This window comes from Catharus ustulatus, chromosome 25 (genome assembly GCF_009819885.2).
Source record: "Catharus ustulatus isolate bCatUst1 chromosome 25, bCatUst1.pri.v2, whole genome shotgun sequence".
Taxonomy (NCBI): domain Eukaryota; kingdom Metazoa; phylum Chordata; class Aves; order Passeriformes; family Turdidae; genus Catharus; species Catharus ustulatus.
The window spans coordinates 2,902,818-2,920,069 of NC_046245.1; the positions used below are offsets into that span (position 1 = coordinate 2,902,818).

General features: G+C 48.8%; 2 protein-coding genes across 2 annotated transcripts; one reads left to right on the forward strand and one right to left on the reverse strand.

Moving 5' to 3' along the window:
• Positions 1-15: 15 nt before the first annotated feature.
• On the forward strand, positions 16-5,011 carry PIFO (primary cilia formation). The gene is made up of 6 exons (XM_033080327.1): positions 16-101; positions 396-538; positions 1,497-1,595; positions 2,631-2,764; positions 3,304-3,430; positions 4,110-5,011. Exons 1-6 carry the CDS (start codon positions 77-79, stop codon positions 4,176-4,178), a joined length of 597 nt encoding a protein of 198 aa, XP_032936218.1. The 5' UTR covers positions 16-76; the 3' UTR covers positions 4,179-5,011.
• An 830-nt stretch (positions 5,012-5,841) lies between these two features.
• On the reverse strand, positions 5,842-16,760 carry TAF8 (TATA-box binding protein associated factor 8). The gene is made up of 8 exons (XM_033080325.2): positions 16,701-16,760; positions 14,875-15,031; positions 13,169-13,267; positions 12,853-12,915; positions 12,440-12,564; positions 10,833-10,980; positions 9,054-9,196; positions 5,842-7,533 (listed from the first exon to the last, which is right to left on the reverse strand). Exons 1-8 carry the CDS (start codon positions 16,758-16,760, stop codon positions 7,390-7,392), a joined length of 939 nt encoding a protein of 312 aa, XP_032936216.1. The 3' UTR covers positions 5,842-7,389.
• Between the last annotated feature and the right edge of the window lie 492 nt (positions 16,761-17,252).

The following is a 17,252-nucleotide window of genomic DNA, read 5'->3' on the forward strand; positions in this document are numbered from 1 at the left end:
TGCTGCCATCCCCCTGCCCCGTGGCTGTGGCAACAGGAGCACGCAGAGCCCGTCCCAGGAGCTGTGGCAGGGCAGGATGGCAGCACGGCGTGACCCCAAAGGTGAGAGCTGGGGCACCCATGGGGGCTGTGTTTTCTTCTCCTTCACCTCCCCACTGCCATCAGCTTCCCCAGAGATCTTCTCAGATCCCAATTCCCTGCCCAGGCTGGGAAAAATCAGCCCCTTGTGGCTTTGAACAGGCAGAGCCCTCCCAAATATCCAGGGCCAAGAGAGGTTCCCTGGCAGGGGGTGAAGGCAGAGAGCAGCACGTGCTCACTCTTTTTTCTCTTTTTTCTCTTTTTTCTCTTTTTTCTCTCTTTTTTCCTTCTTTATCCCACTGGTGGCATTTCCCCCAGCTGTGCAGAAGCTCATCTCCTTCGGGACAAGCCAGGATCGGAAAATGTTCCCTTACCACTACGCCCCAGACAGGCTGGGAATTGAGATTCCAGGAGTGCAGGGCAGCCCTTCCCTGGGGCCAGGCTGTTACCTGGGGCCAGAGGTGAGCTCTCCTTTCCTCCTGGGGCTCCTCTAGAGCAGGCACAGCAGAATCAGGGCCACAGCTGCCCTGCAAACCTGCTGGGGGATGTTCCACATGCACCTGGAAAAAGGAATTGGCTCCTTTCCCAGCTGGTCCTTGAGGCTCTGCAATAATGAGGAATTAAGGGAATAATTAGGAATAACTTTATTGCACTCCTGCCCTGCAAACCTGCTGCAGGATATTCCCAAATCCATCTGGAAAAAGGAGTTATCTCCTTTCCCAACCCTTCCTTGAGGTTCTGCAATAATGAGAAATTAAGGGAATGATTAGGAATAACTTTATTTCACTCCTGCCCTGCAAACCTGCTGCAGGATGTCCCTAAATCCACCTGGAAAAAGGAATTATTTTGTTTCCCAACCTGCAAACCTCAAGGTTCTGCAATAATGAGAAAAATTAGGAATAAGATTATTAGGAATAATTTTATTAGGAATAACATCAAATAACATTAAATTAAATGTTACTAGGAAAACATTTGCTACTCATGTAGTTCTACGCTGTAAACTTGCTGCAGGATGTCCCCAAATCTACCTGAAAAAAAGAATTATCTTGTTTTCCAATCTGCAAACCTCAAGGTTCTGCCATAGTGAGAAATTAAGGGAATAATTAGGAAATAACATTATTAAGAATAACATTATTAGGAATAACATTAAATTAAGTGTTACTAGGAATAACCTTTGCTGCTCATGCACTTCTACCCTGCAAACCTGCTGCAGGATATCCCTAAATCCACCTGGAAAAAGGAATTGGCTCCTTTCCCATCATTGAGGCTATGCAATTGTGAGAAATTAAGGGAATAATTAGGAATAACTTTATTAGGAATAGCTTTATTGGAAATAACATTTGCTGCTCAGTTAATGCTGCCCTGCAAACAGTGCCTTTAAAGCATCACCAATAAATAATTTTGGCTTTGGAACTGCAGTCAAACATCCTCCAATCCTCCATAAGCACCCGACCCATGAGCACCCGGGGATACGTGATGGGAGCCAGGACAGCCCCGCGCTTCCAGGGGAAATCTCAGGTAAGGAAAGGCCAAAAAAAGAGGGGATGTCCTGGTTTGGAGGACAGGTGTCTGCTGAGAAAGGCAGGAGCTTCTCTTTGAAATGGAGACTGCAAACCCCCTCCCTCCAAATTATTGTAATTTTGAAATCAAGGGGCTCTCAGGCAAAGATATGGGAATTAGGAATAACAGTTCTGTACTAGGGAAATTAAAATAGAAATACAGCACTACAAAGAAACAAACCCCAAACCCTGACACAGTCAGAGTACAACCTGACACCCGTCAGGCAGGGTGTTGGCAGCAGTCCCATCCCATGGTGGCTGCATCCTCCTGCAGTGACAGATGTGGCTCAGTTGGAGCAGTGCTCCTGTACAAGGTGCAGTTTCCCTCTGGAGCTCCAGTGGGGATGTGGAGAAATCCGGTTTTCCTCTGGAGTCCAGTGGAGAAAGGGGCTCCCTTAGTGTCCCAAACCCTCTGTTTTTATTTTGGTAAGAAATGTTGGGCTCTTCCCCCTGGTTGGAGCAACTCCCAATGGGATGCAGTGATTTTATCAGTGCCACAGTGGGACTCAATGGCCATGAGCAGAAAATGACTGGCTGGAGGAAGGATGGGTTGTGAAAAGATAAAGAACACTGCCCCAGCTGGTTTATAAACCATGGCCATGAACAGGAGATATCCCATGAGATAAAGAACACTGCCCCAGCTGGTTTATAAACCATGGCCATGAACAGGAGATATCCCATGGAGATAAAGAACACTGCCCCAGCTGGTTTATAAACCATGGCCATGAACAGGAGATATCCCATGAGATAAAGAACACTGCCCTGCCTGGTTTCAATGGATGCCCATTAGCAGAATATCTCCCACAGAGATCAGGATCACTGCCCCACCTGGTCTCAAATATGCTGATAAAATACTTTGATCACATCCTGTGTTGTAACCCAAGACAGGGGAAAAGCAGCCAAAATACCCCCCAGTGAGGCTGTGACATCCACCTGGGAATGTGGGAATTTTGGGCAAAGAATGCTCCATGCTGGAAGGTTTTTGTCCCCCCAGATGGTGACCCCTGGTCCTGGCTCGTACCAGCCCATCCTGGGCGAGGAGAGGAGGTGCCAGCCTGCCCACGTCCCCTTTTCCTCCAGCAGCCCTCGATTCCCAACCAGGATTCCGGATAAGGATTGGTTCCCTGGGTAATTGAAATTCTTTTCTCACAATACCAGGAGCGCTGGCAGGGAGAAATGCACAAATGGGAGATGGGGATGAAGTTCCCTGTAAAGATTTTGATCTCCAAAATAAGCTTTTGATTTCCAAAACTAAGGTTTTTAACTCCAAAACTAAGGTTTTTAATCTGCAAAAATAAAGTTTTTTTATCTCCAAAAGTAAGGTTTTTAATCTCCAAAAATAAGGGTTTTTTATCTCCAAAAATGAGGGTTTTAATCTCCAAAACCAAGGTTTTTAATCTCCAAAAAATTCTCCCTGCTTTATGATTTAGCTCAGGGACAATGACTGGGACACCACAGCATGGAATTCCCATGGGTCTTTCCCTGCAGGAAACAAAAATTGCTTCAAAACCCAGGCCAAAGTCCTCGATGTTGCCTCACATCTTACTTTTCTGAGGCATTCTTGTTGCTATTAAGGAATAATTGTATTTTTTATGAGCACAGAGGTAAATTCTGGAATTGCAAACACCAAAACCAGCTCTGAAATGGAGATTTTTGGCTTCTTTTAGGCCTGGAAATTACAACATAGATCAGCCTTTAAACAGAAAAGTCACTTGGCCGATGAAGTTTGGGGCTCCAGATTGGGCTGCAGTGCCAGCACTGCCCCAGAAGATGGTGAAATTGGAGGTCCAGAAGGTAAGGATGGAGATCAGGGGATCTTATTCCTGACTCAAAGATTCTGCAACAGGAAATTTCCTTTTCACTTCCCATTTTCACTGTTTTGTTTTCCTTTCCTGCTCCTGAGAGAGAGGAAATTTCCTTTTCACTTCATATTTTCACTGTTTTCTTTTCCTTTCCTGCTCCTGAGAGAGAGGAAATTTCCTTTTCACTTCCCATTTTCACTGTTTTGTTATCCTTTTCTGCCTGAAAGCTTCTAAGAGAGGAAATTTCCTTTTTATTTCCCAATTCTTCCATGTTTTGTTATCCTTTCCTGCCTCAAAGCTTCTGAGGGAAAAAAATTTCCTTTTAACTCCCCATTTTCACTGGTTCATTATCCTCTGCTGCTCCTGAGAGAAGAAATTTCCTTTTCCTTTCACATTTGCACAGTTTTTTGCTGTCTTTCCCTGCCAGGAGCATAAGATACAAAGCGATTTTCTCTCAGAAAATACCTGCTTGCAAAACCCTTCAAAAAAATCCTTTTATTCTGAAATTTCCGCTGCAATTTTCCATCCCCCAAGGGAGCAAAGTGACGCCTCCACTGCCTCGTGTGGCTCTGCTGGAAGGAAAATCTCATTTAAAGCACAGGTTTAGGTCTCACCCCTTCCTTTTCTGGAGCATTTTCATTGTTATTAATGAAAAATTGGGGTTTTTTTAGATGACTGTGGATAAAAATTTCCGGAAAAATCAGGGCAGAGAGGCGTACCTGAAGTTGTACGAGAGCTGAGGAGCCACATCCTCCTTCCTTTGGAGATACTCACCTGCACAACCTGGCTTAATAAACCGAATATTTAAAATGTTTTAAATGTTTTAAATCTGCCGAGCTGTAGCAAAAACAGCTCAATGTTTTTGCAGCCGTGCTCAGCACAAGTGCAAATCCAGCTCCATTCCAGCCACTTGGGAAGAAAGTTAACTCCAGAATTGTTTGCCCCTTTTTATCCCTTATTAAACTTTTAGAAATTCTGAAGTGGACTTTGTTTTTTACACCCTCAAAATCCAGCCTGTGCTGAGGCAGGGAGGAAGCCAAACAACCTCAGCCAAAGGGCAGCTCCATTTCCTCAGAAATTCCCACTTTCCCCTCAGCTTTTCCTGCTGTTTACCCCCACAACTTTCTCCTCATCTCCAACCCAGGGGGTTCCTCCACAACCTGAGGAAAAAATGAGGAATATCCAGGTGGTTTTTGGTATCCTAGGAGAGTTTTTAATGTCTTGGTGCCTAAAATAACCCTGAAAACATCAGAGGTGTTTTCTGGCCTAGCACCAAAAGCACCACAGCACTGGATGTTTGTCCCTTTTTATCCCATATTAAACTTTTAAAAATTCCAAAAAATTCTGAAAAAGAAAGTTTGTTTCTTACACCCTCAAAATGCAGCCCTTGCTGAGGCAGGGAAGAAGCCAAAAAACTGCCAAAGGGCAGCTCTTCCATTTCCTGAGAATGAACATTCCCACCTTCCCCTTTTCCTCGTGTTTCCCCTCACAATTTTCTCCTCATATCCAGCCCAGGGGGTTCCTCCACAATCAGAGGAAAAAATGAGGAATATTCAAGAGGTTTTTGGTACACCAGGAGGGTTTTTTATGCCTTTGTGTCCAAAATGACACTTGTAAAATATAGGGAGAAAGGTGGGGTTGGGCCAGGCCTCACCAGGTCCCACCAGGCCTCACCAGGCTCCATTAGGCCTCACCAGGCCCCACCAGGCTCCATTAGGCCTCACCAGGCCTCACCAGGCCTCACCAGGCCCCACCAGGCCTCACCAGGCCCCACCAGGTGGATTTTTGCATTTTGGTTCCTTCCCTGCTGAAACAAATAGTCTCGATTAAAGAACAAAGAAAAAAGCTTGAAACTGAGAATCTGGTCATAAAAATAAATGTGGCCTGAAACAGAAAGTTCCTGGTGTTAGGGCAGCTGTTTCCCCCTCAGAGCTTTGATTTCTGTGTTTCCAAAGCCTCCCACACGTGCATGTGTCTGATCTTAATCCCAGAGAGATCTTGGAGAGACAAAATTCCTTTGGGTGTAATTCCAGCTCCATTCCTCTTCCAATTTCCTGCTTTTTTTTTTTCACCTGTTTCTCTAGCAAATTTCACCCACAGCCCAATCTGAGCCATAAAAACAAAATTTATTCATCCAATTCTCACTTTCACAAGCTCTCCCAGCCTGACTTTTGAGTCACAGTTGTCTCTTTTTGGTGCGAGACTTTGAAGCAAGATTTGGCTCCCTGGAATTTATCTTGTCCTGAAAATTGGAGTTTTAAAGCTGCTTAAGGCTTTACTTTTGTATTCCTGGCTGGCACTGTGGTTCATCTCCACCTAATTCTTTCTAACAAAAAAAAAAGTGATGTGTGAGGCATTGTCCCACTCCTGAAATGTGAAGAACTCTGTTTTGCTCATAGGAGATAAAATTTCTTTTATTATGAACATAAAAATTACAATTTTCTCATAAGGAGATAAAATTTCTTTTATTATGAACATAAAAACTACAATTTTCATTCCACTTTTTTTTTTTCCCCTACCCAGCAAGGGATTTTTCTCCTTGCAGAAAAAAAAAAGAAAAGTTAAAAAAAGATAAAACCTTTGGATATATACAAACATATACAGGGTGTGTCTGTACATTTGTCATTCTGTACAAGCAAGGCACCAGCAGAAGTGACAGTGGCACACGTTGGGGAGGGATTGAGATTTAATTTCAGATTATTTGGCAGGAGATCATTGAAAAAAAATAACTTCTTTTTATTTTCATCCTTCCTGGGTGATGGGGGAAGAGGGAGGATCCTTTTAACTGCATGGAGGTGAACTTGGAATTCTTGGAAGATTGGACCAAACCACAGGAGCATTTTCTCATGGAAATTTAACCCATATTCTATCTAAGAAAATACTGAGGGAAAAAGAAAGCAAAGCCCTCCAGAACCAGCAATAATGACAACACTGCCATAAAAATAAAGGGGTGAAATAAAGCAGGTTAAAAAATCAACTTTTAGTGATAAAAGCACTGCTGCCATCAGTGCAGCTTTGTTCCATTTTCCAACTTCCAAAGCAACTGGGGAAGGAGGGAAAACTCTGCAAGGATTTGAGCTGTGTGGAAAACAAGAATGAACTGCAATGAGCCCGAAGCAGCTGGGACAGGAAAACCATCTCAGGGTTTTCTCTCAAACTTGGGGTTTTCAGTCCCCAGCACAGCTGCAAAGTGGAAATAAAATGTCCTTGGAGCTCTGGATTTACACCTCACTCCTTTACCAGCACACCAAAAACCTTCAGGTTATAAAAGAAAAGATTTGTTTGCTTTTCACCTGCCAAGAACGCGAAAGGAGGAACCTCCCTGGGAGGTTTCTTTGCTAATACACATTCCTTGGATTTGAGGGTTGATGGAAGTTTTTTATCCAGCCTGCCAGGATAAAAATGTGTTCTGCTGGGAGGTGGGAGCAGGAAAATCCCTTTGCCATAGCTGCAGCCCCTGTGTCCTCCAAATGGAAATCCAAATCCAAACTGAAATCCAAATTCAAATTCAATCCCTGTGTCCCATAGCTCCAGCTCCTGTGTCCTCCAAATTGAAATCCAAATCCAAATTGAAATCCAAATTCAAATTCAATCCCTGTGTCCCATAGCTCCAGCTCGTGTCCTCCAAATCCAGATCCAAATCCAGATCCAAATCCAAATCCAGATCCAAATCCAGATCCAAATCCAAATCCAAATCCAAATCCAATCCCTGTGTCCCACAGCTCCAGCTCCTGTGCCCTCCAAATCCAAGCCCTGGGTCCTTCAGCTCTTGAGCAAACAAATCCTCCCCACTTTGATCTGGAAATCAGAGTCCTGCAGACAATTCCCAAGTGGTTTTCCTGGAGCAGTGAGCACAGAAAAGCAGGATGGGAGTGGAGTTCACCATGCAGAGAGATCCTCTCCTGACCCCTGGGTGTTTCTCAGAGCAGCCAAAGGAATTTCAGCCCCTCTTCACTTCTTCCTGCGGATTTTGGGTTTTTTAACGGGTCGCAGGTAGGGATTGTCGATCACGTTCTCCTCCCCGTTCCTGCTGCCTGCCAGGGAGCTGTTCTGCTGCAGCACTGAGGTGTTCTCCTTCTCAGGTCCTGCATCATCCTGCCACAGCCAAAAACAACAATAAAAAACAAAGTCAGGCTTGGAAATCCTTCTGCCCACAGAATTGCATCGCTGGGAGTGTCCCAGGCCAGGCTGGAGCAACCTGGGGTAGGGGAAGCTGTCCCTGCCCATGGGAGGAGATTTTTATGGTCCCTCTCACCCCAAACCATTCCAGGATTCCAAGTTCAAACCCCAGAACCTGTGGGCAGGAGGGATAGGCTAGGCATCCTGGTTTCTAACACAGGAAACTCTGGGATCCAGGGAGAAGCCTCTTCCCTGTCACTGAAATTTGGGATTTACTGAAAGCTCCTGCTCCAGCCTCGTGCTGCACTGAACTCTGCAGGGAGCTGAAGAACATTCCCCATTTCCCAGGAAAGAGAACCAGAATTCCAAACTGGAGAACCCTGACAAAGTTCAGTTCCATTTTCCAGGAAACAGAGCAAGAATTCCAAACTGGAGAATCTGGACAATGTTTAGACCCATTTCCCAGGAAACACAGCCAGGTTTTCCAAGCTAGAGAACCCTGAAAAAGTTCAGTTCCATTTCCTATTTCCCAAGAGACACAGCCAGGTTTTCCAACCTGAAGAATCAGGACAATGTTCAGTTCCATTTCCCAGAAAACAGAGCCAGGTTTCCCAACCTGAAGAACCCTGACAAAGTTCATTTCTATTTCCCATTCCCCAGGAAACACAGCCAGGATTCCCAAGCTGGAGAACCCTGACAAAGTTCAGTTCCATTTCCTATTTCCCATTTCCCAGGAGACAAAGCCAGGTTTTCCAGCTTGAAGAATCCTGACAAAGTTCAGTTCCATTCCCCATTTCCCAGGAGGAAGAGCCAGGTTTTCCAAGCTGCAGAACCCTGACAAAGTTCAGTTCCATTCCCTATTTCCCAGGAAACACAGCCAGAATTCCAAATTGGAGAACCAGGACAAAGTTCATTTCCATTTCCCATTTCCCAAGAGACAAAGCCAGGTGTCCCAAGCTGAAGAACCAGGACAAAGCTCAGTTCCATTTCCCAGGAAACACAGCCAGAATTCCAAACTGGAGAACCCTGACAGTGTTCAATTCCATTCCCATTTTCCCAGGAAACACAGCCAGGATTCCAAGGTGAAGAACCAGGACAAAGCTCAGTTCCATTTCCCAGGAAACAGAGCCAGGTTTTCCAGCCTGAAGAACCCTGACAAAGTTCATTTCCATTTCCCAAGAGACAGAGCCAGGTTTCCCAACCTGAAAGTTCATTTCCATTCCCCATTTCCCAAGAGACAAAGCCAGGTTTCCCAGCCTGAAGAATCAGGACAAAGTTCAGTTCAATTTCCCATTTCCCAGGAAACACAGCCAGAATTCCAACCTGAAGAGCCCTGACAAAGTTCATTTCCATTTCCCATTTCCCAGGAAACACAGCCAGGTTTCCCAGCCTGAAGAACCCTGACAAAGTTCATTTCCATTCCCCATTTCCAGGAGGCAGAGCCAGGTTTCCAAGCTGCAGGAATGGCCCCCAGGAGCCCCCCAGGGTGGCCCTACCGTGCTCATGTGCAGGGGGAGGTTCTCGGTGTCCGTCTGCTCGTCCTGCTCCGAGGAATCCGTCTCCTCCATCTGCTGCATCTCCAGCTCAGAGGGCAGCAGAGCTGTCAGGTAGGGCACAGTGAAAGGCCTGGCAGCAATCACTGGCATCAGGGAAAAGAGGAGACACACTCAGGAAGCTGGGAGAAATTCCTCCCCTCAGAAATTAAGGACAAAAGTTACAGAGATCAAACATTTCACTGGTTCTGGGTTTGGACAGTTCTGCTTTTCCTGCTTTTCCCATCCTGATCCCTAAAATATGGCAGTTTCTAACTCCCAATTTTCTGAATCTCTTTTTGTTTGAAACACAGCAGTGTCCCAACACAGAAAATCCTTCCTGAGCTCCACCGTAAAATCCCAATTATCTGGGAAGTTGGGTTCCTCTCCAGTGAAGCTGTGCTGCCAGTGAGCTGTGGGAATTCTCATCATTGCTCTGCAGGCAGAGAGACAGGAAAATTCCCAGCAGCAGGAAAATGTCAGGGAGAACAAATTCCTTGGTGAGGTTACAGGGGTGGAGCCAGGATTGGGATGAGATTTGGATTTAGGCCTTCTCCACCAGGAGAAAAAAGGGAGCCCTGGGGAGTTCAGGAGCTGCTTTCTGCTTTTCCTCCCCATTTCAACCCCAAATCGCTCCTTTCCCAACCTTCCAGTGCTCAGCAGGGAAAACACCACACACAGGAAAATCCCCAAACACCACACACAGGAAAATCCCCAAACCCCAGGGCAAACATCAAACATGGAACAATCCCCAAAGCCCAGGGTGCACGGGACAATCCCAAAATCCCAGGGCAAACACCAAACATGGGACAATCCCCAAACAGCACACACAGGACAATCCCCATCCCCAACCCCCAGGCAAACACCATGCACAGGGCAATCCCCACACCCCAGGGTGCATGGGACAATCCCCCAAATCCCAGGGCAAACATCACACACAGGACAATCCCAAAATCCCAGGACAAACACCAAACATGGGACAGTCCCCAAACACCACACAGAGGACAATCTCCATCCCCAAACCCCCAGGCAAACACCACACACAGGAAAATCCCCAAGCCTGATGCACAGGACAATCCCCACACCCCAGGGCAAACACCAAACATGGGACAGTCCCCAAACCCCAAATCCCAGGGCAAACACCATACACAGGAAAATCCCCAAGACCCATGCACAGGACAATCTTAAAATCCCAGGGCAAACACCACACATGGGACAATCCCCAAACCCCAGGGCAAACACCACACATGGGACAATCCCCAAACCCCACACACAGGACAATCCCCAAATCCTAGGGTGCACAGGACAATCCCCAAACTCCAAATCCCAGGGCAAACACTACACACAGAACAATCCCCAAATCCCAGGGCAAACATCAAACATGGGACAATCCCCAAACCCCACACACAGGACAATCCCAAAATCCCAAGGCAAACACAACACACAGCACAACCCCCAAACCCCAGGGCAAACACCACACACAGGAAAATCCCTGAACACCATACACAGGACAATTCCCAAACCCCAGGGCAAACACCACACACAGGACAATCCCTGAACACCACACAGGGGACAATTCACAAACCACAAATCCCAGGGCAAGCATCACACACAGGAAAATCCCCAAACCCCACACACACGACAATCCCTAAACCCCAGAGCTCCCAACACAACTCCCAAACCCCAGTTCTCACAGCACAACCCCCAAACCCTAAAAGGATGCAAAACTCTGGCACCACTGACGTGGGAAGGTGCTGACATCATCCTTGAAGAGGCTCTGTGTCTCTCCAGTCTTGGCCATGAAGCGGGTCAGGGCCCTCTCCACGTCCCGGCGCTGCGACGCCGCCTTCTCCCGCAGCACCTGGTAGTCGGACACCGGCTCCCGGTACGTCTGCAGGGGATGGAACAGCTCCACTGGCAAATATCTCAGGGATGGAGGAGCTGCAGGCTCTGCTCTTCAGTGTCCATGGGGTTTGGGGGGGTTACAGGGGTCCAGCAGGCAGAAATCGCCAGGGGTTCTGGGCTGGGAATGGTGTGGGGAGGATAATGGGATGGGAAGGGATTCTGAACTGGGAATGGTATGGAATGGGCCAAGGATTCTGAACTGGGGAGGGATCCTGAACTGGGAGGGGATTCTGAACTGGGAAGGGATCCTGAACTGGGAATGGTCTGGGAGCTGTAATGGGATAGGACAGGGATTCTGAACTGGGAAGGGATTCTGAACTGGGAAGGGATTCTGAACTGGGAATGGTATGGAATGGGCCAAGGATTCTGAACTGGGAGGGGATTCTGAACTGGGAGGGGATTCTGAACTGGGAGGGGATTCTGTGCTGGGAAGGGATCCTGAACTGGGGAGGGATCCTGAACTGGGAATGGTCTGGGAGCTGGTAATGGAATGGGCCAAGGATTCTGAACTGGGAAGGGATTCTGAACTGGGAAGGGATTCTGTGCTGGGAATGGTCTGGGTGTGGATAATGGGATAGGGAAGGGACTTTGAACCTGGGAATGGTCTGGGAGCTGGTAATGGGATGGGACAGGGATCCTGAACTGAGAATGGTTTGGGAGAGGATAATGGGATGGGGCAGGGATCTTGAACTAGGAAGGGATTCTGAACTGGAAAGGGATCCTGAACTGGGAATGGTCTGGGAGAGGATAACGGGATAGGGAATGAATCTTGAACTAGGAAGGGAGTTCTGAGCTTGGAAGGGATCCTGAACTTGGAAGGGATTCTGAACTGGGAAGGGATCCTGAACTGGGAATGGTCTGGGAGCTGGTAATGGGATGGGCCAAGGATTCTGAACTGGGAAGGGATCCTGAACTGGGAAGGGATTCTGAACTGGGAAGGGATTCTGAACTGGGAAGGGATCCTGAACTGGGAACGGTCTGGGAGAGGATAATGGGATAGGGAAGAGATCTTGAACTGGGAAGGGATCCTGAACTGGGAAGAGATTCTGGACTAGGAAGGGATCCTGAACTGGGAAGGGATTCTGAATTGGAAAGGATCCTGAACTGGGAAGGGATCCTGAACTGGGAAGGGATTCTGAACTGGGAAAGGATCCTGAACTGGGAAGGGTCTGGGAGCAGGTATGGGATGGGCCAGGGAATGGATAATGGGATGGGCCAAGAATTCTGAACTGGGAAGGGATCCTGAACTGGGAAGGGTCTGGATATGGATAATGAGATGTGAAAAGATCCTGAACTGGGAATGGTCTGGGAGCAGATATTGGATGGGCCAGGAGATAGATAATGGGATAGGGAAGGGATCCTGAACTGGGAATGGATCCTGAACTGGGAATGGATCCTGAACTCAAACAGATCCCAAACAGCACAAAAATGTTGTTTTCACTCACTGGTGTCTTGATGTACGTGTGAGGATCTGGGAACTCAGGGAAGTGCCCGGGAATGTGGGGTGGATGAGGCTTGTTCTGCCCAGCTGTCAGGGCTTTGGGGGTCACAGGCTGGTTTGTCACTGGAGCTGCAGTGGGGAAATGTGGGAATCAGGGAAAAAAACAGGAAAAAACCCCATCCCTGACTTTGGGATTGGCACCCCAGAACAGAAAAGGATCTTTGACCCCTCTGCCCTGCACACAAAACCACCCTGAGGATTTCCTGAGTGACCCAGCTCCCCTCCCCTCCACTACAGGAGCCCCCAAACCCAGGGGTTATCCCACAGAAAGCTCATCAGGAGCTCTGTGAAGGGCAGCAGGGAGGAATTCCAGGTGATTCCCAGCTCCCTGCACAGCAGGAAAGGCTCCCCACGTACGGGCAGTGATCACCATCCTCTGGGAACGCTTGGCATAGGCAGGAAGAGTTTCCACATTGAACCCTGCAACAGCAAAGAGGAAAACAGGAATCACTCCAGTAGCTCATCCTGTCAAAATCCCCTTCTCTATCCAGAATTTTTCCCAAATTAAACAAAAATGGGATAGACCAAGGAGGGGATAATGGGATGGGAGCAGAAAATGGAAAACTACAAACTGTGTGTGTGCTCACAGCAGCAGGCACTGCCCAAATCCCAGATTTTGGGGGCAGATTTTCCAACCCAAAGGTGGGAAGGGTGGGAAGAGGGAGCTGCTGACCCATTTCCACGAGGGTCACCACGATGTCCGACAGCGTGGGCTGGGTCCTGGCTGTGTGCTCGCAGTAGGACTTGGCACTCCTCCCAATTTCTGAAATATCTGCAGGATAAAACAACCCCAGATTTAATCCTCACAGCTCCAGGGATGGGAATTTTTAACAGATTCAGCAAAGAATGAGAAAAACAGCCCCTGGAATGGAGCATTTTGCAGGATGTGTGTTTAAGATTAGAGTGTGGGGATGCTCGGGATTTAAAAAAATCTGTGTTTGCCACTGCCAGTAAAACATGAAAAATAAGCCCAGAAATGATCATTTCTTGATTTCAGAACAATCTGGAGCTGAATTTTTCATCAACACCCACAGGAGAAGGAGCAGAGCTGCTCCAAGAAGCAGCTCACGAAGCAAATATCTGGAATTTTGTTGTTTCTCTGGAATTTTGTTGTTTCTCTGGAAGTTTTGTTGTTTCTCTTAAATTTTGTTGTTTCTCTTTATTCCACAAATATGTGGAGCTCCAAAATCTACTAAAAAAGTAAACCTCCTTTTTCACATTAAATGCTAAACTAATAACTAAATGCTATAACCCAGCTGTTATAACCTTTATTTTATTGTTTATCCCTTCTTGTATTTTATTAAACCTTTTAAGAATCAACCAAAAACAGAAAACCTCATTTTTCACACTGCTCTTATTTGCAAGGCCATCTTTTCAAAGTTTTTTTTCCTAGCTCCATTTGTCTCTCAACAATATCAGTCCTCTTCCATGGCAATGGGATAATGGGATGGGATGGGATGGGATGGGATCTATGGGATCAATGGGATCAATGGGATGGGATCCATGGGATAGAAACCATGGGATCCATGGGATAAGATCAATGGATGGGACCCATGGGATGGGATCCATGGGATGGGATCCATGGGATGGGATCAATGGATGGGACCCATGGGCTCAATGGGATAGGATGGGATCCATGGGATCAATGGGATCCATGGGATCAATGGAATGAGATCCATGGAATGGGATCCATGGGATGGGACCCATGGCATCCATGGGATGGGATCAATGGATGGGACTCATGGCATCCATGGGATGGGATCAATGGATGGGACCCATGGCATCCATGGGATGGGATCAATGGATGGGACCCATGGGATCAATGGGATGGGATGGGATCCATCGGATCCATGGGATGGGATGCATAGGATGGGATCCATGGGGTCAATGGGACAGGATCCATGGGATCCATGGGATGGGATCAATGGATGGGATCCATGGGATGGAACCCATGGGATCCATGGGATGGGATCAATGGATGGGATCCATGGGATGGAACCCATGGGATCCATGGGATGGGTTCCATGGGATCAATGGGATCTAATCCATGGGATCAATGGGATCTAATCCATCGGATCAATGGATGGGACCCATGGGATCCATGGGATGGGATCCACGGGATCCATGGGACCAATGGATGAGATCCATGGGATCAATGGAATGGGATGGGATCCATGGTATGGGATGGGATCCATGGGATGGAATCAATGGGATCAATGGGATGAGATCCATGGGATCAATGGGATCCATGAGATGGGATCCATGGAATCCATGGCATTCCAAACCATCATTTCCCCTCCCAGTTTGCCCCCAGCTGTGTGACCCTTTTGCAGGTCCCACCACCTCCCCCAGCCCCGTTCCCAGGAGAGCAGCACTCACAGCTCTGGATCATCTCGGTGAGCGTCTCCACTGCGGCCTTCTCGGCGCTCTCGAAGCCGGCCTCGGTCAGCAGCGAGCTCACCACCACCTGCAGCGTGCGGCGCCGCGCCAGGTGGTAATTGTCCGCAGGAGTGCCCGCCTGCTTGCTGCCCGCCCGCTGCAACCCAAACCAGGGTTAGGGGGGACAGCAGGGGGGAGCTGAGGGGTGGGAGAGGTGGGGTGGGGTCTGTGGGGTGGGATAATGGGATTATGGGATAATGGGATTATGGGATTATGGGATGGGATGGGATCAGATGGGATCAGATGGGATCCATGGGACATGGTAGGATGGGACAGGATGGGTCCATAGGGTGGGACGAGATCCATGGGATGGGATGTGATGGGATGAAGTAGGACCCATAGGATGGGATCCATATGATGGGATCCATGGAATAGGATCCATGGGATGGGATGGGATGGGATCCATGGGATGGGATGGGGTGGAATCCATGGAATGAAATCTGTGGGATAGGATCCATAGGATGGGATCCATGGGATGGGATGGGATCAGACAGAATCCATGGGACATGGTAGGATGGGACAGGATGGGATCCATGGGATAGGGTGGGATAGGATGGGATCCATGGGCTGGGATCAGATGGGGTGGGATCCATGGGATGGCAACCATGGGATGGGATGAGATAGGACCCATGGGATGGGATCCATGGGATGGGACAGGGTGGGATGGGATGGGATGGGATGGGATCCATGGGATGGGATGGGATGGGATGGGATGGGATGGGATGGGATCCATGGGATGGGATCCATTTGATGGGATGGGGTGGAATCCATGGAATAAGATCTGTGGGATGGGATGGGGTGGGATGGGATCCATAGGATTGGGATCCATGGGATGGGACGGGGTCAGATGGGATCCATGGGATGGGACCAGATGGGATTGAATGGGATGGGATCCATGGGATGGGATGGAATAGGATGAGATGGGATCCATGGGATGGGATAGGGCAGGAAGCAGGTAGCGGAAGGGCTTGGGAGCAGGGACTGGGAAGGGTCTGGGAGCAAATAAAGGGAAGGTTTGGAAGCAGGTGGAAGGGACTGGGAGCAGGGATTGGGAAGGGCTGGGAGGGGCACTGGGAAGGGTAAAAGAGCAGGGGCTGGGAAGGATTTGGGAGCAGGGACTGGGAAGAGTCTGGGACCAGATCATGCAAAGGGTGTAGGTGCAGGTGGAAGGGTCTGGGAGAGAAACTGAGAAGGATTTAGGAGAGGGACTGGGAAAGGTCTGGGAGCAGAGACTGGGAAGAGTCTGGCTGCAAGTAATGAGTGGGAAGGGTCAGGGAAACAGATGCTAGGAAGGGTTTGGTACCAGGTAATGGGAAGGGTCACAGAGCAGGTACACAGGTACAAACACACACGTGCGTCCTATGCACTCGTATACACACCTGGGCACGTGTGTGTGTGTATATTTATACATATACATTTATATATATATAAATATATACACACATATACATATATTTACACGCCTGTCCTTACAGAACCTCTCCAGACACTTTTGGGACGCGGCCCCTTTAAGGACTCCCCGAGCAAGCCCCGCCCCGTTCCCTGTCAGCCAATTGGAGCGCACCATCCTCAGCCAATCAAACCCCGCCTCCCCTCGGGCCCTCCAGCCAATCAGCGCCTCCCTCCTCCGCCCGCCGTCCCCGCGCTCCGCGGCCTGGCCGCGGCCGCCTCCGCGCCCCGGAGGGATCGGGGGCGCTGCCCCCCAGCCTGGCCCCGCCGGGGACCCGCCCTCGCCGCCCCGCGCCCCGGGGATTAGGCGCCGTTACCGTGCCGGAGCCCCCGGTCGCTGTGTCAGCCATCTTGGAGCCATATGGAGCTGTGCGCATGCGCCAGGTGCGGCGGCGCGGTGGGCGGGAGCGCGGGGCATCATGGGAGTTGTAGGCAGGCGGAGCGAGGCGCGGAGCATTGTGGGAGTTGTAGTGCGAAGGAGGGGCAACATCTGCATCCGCCCGCCTCCATCCCATCTCCCCCGCACATCTGGATCCCGAGAGGGTGGAAGGAGATGAGATTTATGGTCCCGTCCATCCCAAACCGTTCTGGGCTTCCATAGGACACAGGGACCGCCAGGATTTTGCCAAGCCAGCAAAGTCTCCATGGATATTGTGATTTATGACATCCCTGGAGCTCGTTAATTCCGGGTGTCCTTGAGCCAGGGGTGAACCTTTGCCTGCTCCACTGATTAAATCTCCTTTCTTGCTGATCAGGCTCGAAAGTGCACAAAGAACTTCCTTAATTGAGATAATCATGATTTATCCCACATTTTGCAACGAGCCCAGACTCAAACCTCCTGTCACAGCATCACATTCCCACTTGGAAAT

What these genes read in the sequence shown, in the direction of transcription:
- PIFO (XM_033080327.1), top strand. Translation starts at nt 77, where the DNA reads ATGGCAGCACGGCGTGACCCCAAAG. An exon ending in GCTGTTACCTGGGGCCAGAG is followed by an intron (nt 539 to 1,496) that starts GTGAGCTCTCCT and finishes TTGGAACTGCAG; the next exon opens with TCAAACATCCTCCAATCCTC. An exon ending in GATAAGGATTGGTTCCCTGG is followed by an intron (nt 2,765 to 3,303) that starts GTAATTGAAATT and finishes GGCTTCTTTTAG; the next exon opens with GCCTGGAAATTACAACATAG.
- TAF8 (XM_033080325.2), bottom strand. Translation starts at nt 16,760, where the DNA reads ATGCGCACAGCTCCATATGGCTCCAAGATGGCTGACACAGCGACCGGG. An exon ending in CACCGAGATGATCCAGAGCT is followed by an intron (nt 13,268 to 14,874) that starts GTGAGTGCTGCT and finishes TTTATCCTGCAG; the next exon opens with ATATTTCAGAAATTGGGAGG. An exon ending in GGTGACCCTCGTGGAAATGG is followed by an intron (nt 12,916 to 13,168) that starts GTCAGCAGCTCC and finishes TTGCTGTTGCAG; the next exon opens with GGTTCAATGTGGAAACTCTT.